Here is a 7,848-nt window from a genome sequence, read left to right on the forward strand (position 1 = left end):
CCTGTTTTGAATGGTTAACCCTGCTGATAGATGACTTTCAATTTTGCGTACATTTTCGTTTTGATATGATTTTATCATCAGCTTTTGGTTGCATTGAAGACACTCCACACAAAGAAGAAACTTTGGAAATACAATCCATTACAATCATGGCTTTCAAAAAAATCCTATTCGAGCTGATTATACACCTAGATTAACAGACACGAGACAATCCGGGACAACCACATTTATCCTCCAGGGATCTTAGCCAATCAGCCAACGTTTCCGTTGCCAATTTGTAAATAACATTACAAAAAGTATCAGGACGAAAATGATAAGCATGCACTTGAGTGTAGAAATTAACAAATCTTATATCAGAACAAGTCGATATAATCTCTCATTTTTTGACCTGATAAACAAGTTCACAAAATCTCGTCCCGATCTACATCAGCAAGTGCACACAATGCATAAAAAGAAATAAGATCCCATAAACTATATCCAAAAAAGCAAGAATAAACGCATGAAAACAACTGTCTATAGATAATAAACCTTTCTCTTGATAACAAGAATTTTTTAAACAACTTCTAGCATCGGGACAGTGGACATATCCCCCCGGACGACTGAAATCTTAAACAACAACTCTTGAAGCTCCCCCCAAAAATTAAAAGTTTATCACCACACAACATACAACGGACAGGAAATATCAAACTCAGCATTTTGAAGCAGATTAACAAGGGGGCCAATTATATTAGCCTCAATGACAGCCTATCAAATTTTCACCAAGCACATATGGGTGTAGATTAGATTGGGATCAAGTTTCATATCACTCATCACCATGGGTTGCAAATGGACAACAAAAGAGAAGACACTTGACTAATGTTAGATAAGTTCAGATATGCAAAATACCTGAATCTGGTCCTTGTTTCCCGCTGTGATATTCGATATCGTCCAGCATGCTTCTTTCTTGATGCTCTTCTTATGATTGGTATTCAATAAATTCAGCAAACAAGGTAAAGCTTGATGCTGAATGATGACCTGAAGAGTAGTAACAACAGCTAATTACCGCAAGACTAAATCACCGACCTAAAGTAAAAATGACAAACTTCTAATATACGTTTTGAACTACAATTTAAGAACACATTGATAAGTAAAAACTGCACATAGAAAGGCAGGTTATTGGAATTTGAGAAGGTATAACTTCTTAACAACATATGATAAATGAGTTTTACATTAGAGAAACTTTCATGGAGGGAAAAGAATTAAGCAAATCACTCTTAACAACATAATATGTATTTTTACATTTGTTGAAACAAGATTCAAGCAAATCACTCTTGTTGCACAGAACCATAGTATTAGTTCATGAGTCGGACTTAACACATATTTTCTTTTTCAAAAGTAAACGCACAGACTGTTTTGCTTTCTTTTCCTTGTAAATAAAGCAAATCAATATGGGATAAAAATAAACCATCTAGCCCAAGACCAACCAATACCTGCGTTTGCAAATCATCTCCAGTGACAATATTTCCAACAGTACGAAGAGCAGGAATTAGTACTGAAGGAGATGGATGGCTGGAAAACAAGCATAGTTTCAGTAAAAAGTTTTTTACAGGAACCATATAGAAACAGCTCAAAAGCAATTAAGGGCTATAAAACACTCACAGTAAAAGCTCAACAAGCCGAGGGCATACTCCTGATTCAATAACTGCTTGAATTTTATCATTTGTTCCATCAGAAAGGTAAGAAAGTGCCCAACATGCATCTGTCAAAACTTCTTCATCATTTGAATGAATAAGGCGTGCAAGAGCTGGAAGTGCAGGCTTAACCTGTGTTAATGATCAACCAAATGCCCTTCAGAATTCCAAGTCGCTCAATTCGTATAAAGTCGCATGGCCAAGGAACAGTAAAACAGATATACAGAATGTAAGGAGTTATCAATTATAAATGCAGGTATTGTTGACTAAAAGTTGAAGCCACTTGATATTTCCAGAGTCATAGCAAAAACAATCAAACCTGTTCAAAAGAAGGTTGTGGCTTGCCCCTGCAGAAGTTTGAAAGTGTCCATGTCGCATTTCTTAGCATAGAGAGTTTGGCATGCTCATTTAATTGTGCCAGCAAGGGAACCAAGGCCCCACTAGTGAGCACAAGATCACGACATCTGGGAGAATCACCAGCAACATTTCCTAAGGCCCAAACAGCCTACAAATTTTAAAGGGAGAAATATGTCAAGAAATTGATGCAATTGTTATAAATTGATCAACTGAACAGGACATCCACAACCTAAGATACTACTAAGGAACACCAGCCTCTCCTTCTCTTCCCCATTTAGGAGTCATCTGAGGATAACTCAGTCATAACCATTGGTAGATTGAAGAGAGGAGTGTTGTTTAAGAAAGGCACGTACTATGAACTGAATACCTAATAAGACACTCCATTTGCCATAAATAAGGTGCAACATAGAAACACATACAAAATATAAGATACTCCAAAAGAAGGAACAGCAATATCCATATCTTAAAATTCTATACCTGCTCACGGACATCATCACTCGGAGAGCCAAGAAGTTTAACAAATATGGGCACAGCTCCATGGTCAATTACCACCTTTGTGTTCTCAGAAGTCCCAGAAGCAATGTTTGTGAGAGCCCAAGCTGCCTCAAACTGCAGGAGGATAATTACAAGCATTAAGAACTACAAAATTGTATGCACTACAACATTAGGGACCCTTGTGAAGGTGTGTAAAGTAACCTGAAGCTGAGGGAAATCCTCTCTCATCAGAAACTCAACAAATCGAGGGACAACTCCAGATTGTATGACCTCCTCAATCGGAGGACTTCTTTCTGTAGTGGAAAAAGCATCATAAATAAACAAATCTAATAAGAAAAAAGTTGATAAATAATTACACAGCAGTAGCAAAAGTGCTGACCAATTGAAAGCAGCTTCCTAAACTGAGTGGTTGCCTCCAGCTGCAGAGCACTATCATCAGACCAAACACCCGCTACCATGGACGGTAGATGCTCTAGCTGCATTAGGAAAACCAAATTAAAACAAGTATAATCCAAAAGGACCACAACTAGATCAACGACTTCAACCGATCTCTCAAAAACATCTTCATTATACAGTTAGATTGCCATTAGAAAAATGAAACAAGAGGTGGACGGAGGACATTAAAGTAATTTATATTTATATCTATAAACACATATACACATATTTCAAGAATATACAAGTGCTTAGTTTCAATCATTAACAACATTTACAGAACATGCCTCCCAAACCTTAAAACTCAGTCTGAATAAGATTACACAAAACACAATTTAACACTGAGCCCAACCAAGAAGTTGGACAGCCCATATGTAATCCAATCAACCCGCTGTTCTCACAAAACAAATATCATGATATGAGAGCCACAAAATGACTACATTATTTAGACAATTTAATACCAGAATGTAAAGTCGCCTAGCAGGAAACAAACTACCAAAAAAAAAAAAAGAAGGCAAAGTTCATTCTTTTCCAACAGTTAAAATGAAACAAACAGTAGACTAAGTCATCCACTTAGCTAATCCATCGAAAGCCAAGCAATTCCAGTAACTGTTCAAATCAATCCGAATCAACAAATTAACGAAGCAAATCAACAAAATCAATCGCATTTAAAAAGCTTATCAGTGGATTAGTGAAAACAATACAAAAATTCTCAAACACAATGGGAAATGAAAAAAAAAAAAGAAGTGATTGGAGACCTTCTTCTCCAAGGCGGAGGTGGGGACAGAAGCGGGCAATTGCTGGGGCTGAAGTCCCTCGCGGCGCTTCTTCTGGAGGCTCTCCTCTCTGCGGCTCTTCCTGATCTCCACCATGTGGTCCTCGCGACGGCGCCGGCCCTCCTCGGCGTCGACGGCGACCTTGTACCGGTTCCGGCGGACCTCGGTCCTCGCGCTCGGCCTCAACGACATCGTTTCCGAAACCTGATGAGCTGAATTCGAAACCCTAGAGAGAGAAAGCGAGGGTTTTTGGGCAGAGAGAGAGAAGGAGAGAGAGAGAGAGAGGAGGGTTTTGATCTTTTGAAGAGTTTGAAGAGAGAGGGATAGAACAGAGAGGTTATATATAGCATTGTTGGGGAGGCGATGTGGTCTGTAAATGGGCTTGGATCGGCCTGAAATTACGAAACTACCACTCGGTTTGAATTTGAAGATGAGGGAAAAAGTGAGTTTGATTGGCGAAGGGGAGAGAGAAAGATTTGTAAAGGATGAAAAAAAAAGTGTTGGTGCTTGTCCCTTTGGGATGCCATTGGCAATAACCCATGTTTGTAGCTTTCTTATCCAAGTATTAATCCTGGAAAAATAACAATAACAGTAACAATAAGTTAGTATATTATTCTCAAGATAAAAAGAAAAAAAAAGAAACAAAGGATCAACCCCTTATTTATAAGATAGTTTGACAAATTTTGGTTCAACAAAAATTTTAAATTGCTTTTTCTACTAAAAATGAATAAAATGGGGTAAGTTTTATGGTACGCCCATCATGTTCTGTGGTGAACTAGAAAAATATCACTTTAATATTCGATATCGTCCAGCATGCTTCTTTCTTGATGCTCTTCTTATGATTGGTATTCAATAAATTCAGCAAACAAGGTAAAGCTTGATGCTGAATGATGACCTGAAGAGTAGTAACAACAGCTAATTACCGCAAGACTAAATCACCGACCTAAAGTAAAAATGACAAACTTCTAATATACGTTTTGAACTACAATTTAAGAACACATTGATAAGTAAAAACTGCACATAGAAAGGCAGGTTATTGGAATTTGAGAAGGTATAACTTCTTAACAACATATGATAAATGAGTTTTGCATTAGAGAAACTTTCATGGAGGGAAAAGAATTAAGCAAATCACTCTTAACAACATAATATGTATTTTTACATTTGTTGAAACAAGATTCAAGCAAATCACTCTTGTTGCACAGAACCATAGTATTAGTTCATGTCTTCATGAGTCGGACTTAACAAATATTTTCTTTTTCAAAAGTAAACGCACAGACTGTTTTGCTGTCTTTTCCTTGTAAATAAAAGCAAATCAATATGGGATAAAAATAAACCATCTAGCCCAAGACCAACCAATACCTGCGTTTGCAAATCATCTCCAGTGACAATATTTCCAACAGTACGAAGAGCAGGAATTAGTACTGAAGGAGATGGATGGCTGGAAAACAAGCATACTTTCAGTAAAAAGTTTTTTACAGGAACCATATAGAAACAGCTCAAAAGCAATTAAGGGCTATAAAACACTCACAGTAAAAGCTCAACAAGCCGAGGGCATACTCCTGATTCAATAACTGCTTGAATTTTATCATTTGTTCCATCAGAAAGGTAAGAAAGTGCCCAACATGCATCTGTCAAAACTTCTTCATCATTTGAATGAATAAGGCGTGCAAGAGCTGGAAGTGCCGGCTTAACCTGTGTTAATGATCAACCAAATGCCCTTCAGAATTCCAAGTCGCTCAATTCATATAAAGTCACATGACCAAGGAACAGTAAAACAAATATACGGAATGTAAGGAGTTATCAATTATAAATGCAGGTATTGTTGACTAAAAGTTGAAGCCACTTGATATTTCCAGAGTCATAGCAAAAACAATCAAACCTGTTCAAAAGAAGGTTGTGGCTTGCCCCTGCAGAAGTTTGAAAGTGTCCATGTTGCATTTCTTAGCATAGAGAGTTTGGCATGCTCATTTAATTGTGCCAGCAAGGGAACCAAGGCCCCACTAGTGAGCACAAGATCACGACATCTGGGAGAATCACCAGCAACATTTCCTAAGGCCCAAACAGCCTACAAATTTTAAAGGGAGAAATATGTCAAGAAATTGATGCAATTGTTATAAATTGATCAACTGAACAGGACATCCACAACCTAAGATACTACTAAGGAACACCAGCCTCTCCTTCTCTTCCCCATTTAGGAGTCGTCTGAGGATAACTCAGTCATAGCCATTGGTAGATTGAAGAGAGGAGTGTTGTTTATGAAAGGCATGTACTATGAACTGAATACCTAATAAGACACTCCATTTGCCATAAATAAGGTGCAACATAGAAACACACACAAAATATAAGATACTCCAAAAGAAGGAACAGCAATATCCATATGCTTAAAATTCCATACCTGCTCACGGACGTCATCACTCGGAGAGCCAAGAAGTTTAACAAATATGGGCACAGCTCCATGGTCAATTACCACCTTTGTGTTCTCAGAAGTCCCAGAAGCAATGTTTGTGAGAGCCCAAGCTGCCTCAAACTGCAGGAGGATAATTACAAGCATTAAGAACTACAAAATTGTATGCACTACAACATTAGGGACCCTTGTGAAGGTGTGTAAAGTAACCTGAAGCTGAGGGAAATCCTCTCTCATCAGAAACTCAACAAATCGAGGGACGACTCCAGATTGTATGACCTCCTCAATCGGAGGACTTCTTTCTGTAGTGGAAAAAGCATCATAAATAAACAAATCTAATAAGAAAAAAGTTGATAAATAATTACACAGCAGTAGCAAAAGTGCTGACCAATTGAAAGCAGCTTCCTAAACTGAGTGGTTGCCTCCAGCTGCAGAGCACTATCATCAGACCAAACACCCGCTACCATGGACGGTAGATGCTCTAGCTGCATTAGGAAAACCAAATTAAAACAAGTATAATCCAAAAGGACCACAACTAGATCAACGACTTCAACCGATCTCTCAAAAACATCTTCATTATACAGTTAGATTGCCATTAGAAAAATGAAACAAGAGGTGGACGGAGGACATTAAAGTAATTTATATTTATATCTATAAACACATATACACATATTTCAAGAATATACAAGTGCTTAGTTTCAATCATTAACAACATTTACAGAACATGCCTCCCAAACCTTAAAACTCAGTCTGAATAAGATTACACAAAACACAATTTAACACTGAGCCCAACCAAGAAGTTGGACAGCCCATATGTAATCCAATCAACCCGCTGTTCTCACAAAACAAATATCATGATATGAGAGCCACAAAATGACTACATTATTTAGACAATTTAATACCAGAATGTAAAGTCGCCTAGCAGGAAACAAACTACCAAAAAAAAAAAAAGAAGGCAAAGTTCATTCTTTTCCAACAGTTAAAATGAAACAAACAGTAGACTAAGTCATCCACTTAGCTAATCCATCGAAAGCCAAGCAATTCCAGTAACTGTTCAAATCAATCCGAATCAACAAATTAACGAAGCAAATCAACAAAATCAATCGCTTTTAAAAAGCTTATCAGTGGATTAGTGAAAACAATACAAAAATTCTCAAACACAATGGGAAAAAAAAAAAAAAAAAGAAGTGATTGGAGACCTTCTTCTCCAAGGCGGAGGTGGGGACAGAAGCGGGCAATTGCTGGGGCTGAAGTCCCTCGCGGCGCTTCTTCTGGAGGCTCTCCTCTCTGCGGCTCTTCCTGATCTCCACCATGTGGTCCTCGCGACGGCGCCGGCCCTCCTCGGCGTCGACGGCGACCTTGTACCGGTTCCGGCGGACCTCGGTCCTCGCGCTCGGCCTCAACGACATCGTTTCCGAAACCTGATGAGCTGAATTCGAAACCCTAGAGAGAGAAAGCGAGGGTTTTTGGGCAGAGAGAGAGAAGGAGAGAGAGAGAGAGAGGAGGGTTTTGATCTTTTGAAGAGTTTGAAGAGAGAGGGATAGAACAGAGAGGTTATATATAGCATTGTTGGGGAGGCGATGTGGTCTGTAAATGGGCTTGGATCGGCCTGAAATTACGAAACTACCACTCGGTTTGAATTTGAAGATGAGGGAAAAAGTGAGTTTGATTGGCGAAGGGGAGAGAGAAAGATTTGTAAAGGATGAAAAAAAAAGTG

General features: G+C 38.5%; 2 protein-coding genes across 2 annotated transcripts; both read right to left on the bottom strand.

Annotated features, from left to right (window-relative positions):
* Window positions 1-398: 398 nt before the first annotated feature.
* LOC21386445 (importin subunit alpha-1a) lies at window positions 399-4,018 on the bottom strand. Its single transcript, XM_010100571.2, has 10 exons — window positions 3,710-4,018; window positions 2,899-2,995; window positions 2,721-2,812; window positions 2,502-2,633; window positions 1,987-2,172; window positions 1,636-1,799; window positions 1,467-1,545; window positions 883-1,011; window positions 665-741; window positions 399-468 (listed from the first exon to the last, which is right to left on the bottom strand). Exons 1-10 carry the CDS (start codon window positions 3,917-3,919, stop codon window positions 399-401), a joined length of 1,236 nt encoding a protein of 411 aa, XP_010098873.2. The 5' UTR covers window positions 3,920-4,018.
* A 484-nt stretch (window positions 4,019-4,502) lies between these two features.
* LOC21386446 (importin subunit alpha-1a) lies at window positions 4,503-7,639 on the bottom strand. Its single transcript, XM_010100572.2, has 8 exons — window positions 7,331-7,639; window positions 6,520-6,616; window positions 6,342-6,433; window positions 6,123-6,254; window positions 5,607-5,792; window positions 5,256-5,419; window positions 5,087-5,165; window positions 4,503-4,622 (listed from the first exon to the last, which is right to left on the bottom strand). Exons 1-8 carry the CDS (start codon window positions 7,538-7,540, stop codon window positions 4,503-4,505), a joined length of 1,080 nt encoding a protein of 359 aa, XP_010098874.1. The 5' UTR covers window positions 7,541-7,639.
* Between the last annotated feature and the right edge of the window lie 209 nt (window positions 7,640-7,848).

The sequence above is a fragment of the Morus notabilis genome, unplaced genomic scaffold (assembly GCF_000414095.1).
Source record: "Morus notabilis unplaced genomic scaffold, ASM41409v2 Scaffold1180, whole genome shotgun sequence".
In the NCBI taxonomy this organism is placed as follows: domain Eukaryota; kingdom Viridiplantae; phylum Streptophyta; class Magnoliopsida; order Rosales; family Moraceae; genus Morus; species Morus notabilis.

Bases quoted from the DNA above. Each gene is read 5' to 3' on its own strand.
- LOC21386445 (XM_010100571.2), bottom strand. From the start codon at position 3,919: ATGTCGTTGAGGCCGAGCGCGAGGACCGAGGTCCGCCGGAACCGGTAC. The intron at 2,173-2,501 runs GTATAGAATTTT...TAAAATTTGTAG, and splicing joins GTGATGATGTCCGTGAGCAG to GCTGTTTGGGCCTTAGGAAA. The intron at 1,800-1,986 runs GTTTGATTGTTT...TCATTAACACAG, and splicing joins CACAACCTTCTTTTGAACAG to GTTAAGCCTGCACTTCCAGC.
- LOC21386446 (XM_010100572.2), bottom strand. From the start codon at position 7,540: ATGTCGTTGAGGCCGAGCGCGAGGACCGAGGTCCGCCGGAACCGGTAC. The intron at 5,420-5,606 runs GTTTGATTGTTT...TCATTAACACAG, and splicing joins CACAACCTTCTTTTGAACAG to GTTAAGCCGGCACTTCCAGC. The intron at 4,623-5,086 runs GTATTGGTTGGT...ACTACTCTTCAG, and splicing joins GAGATGATTTGCAAACGCAG to GTCATCATTCAGCATCAAGC.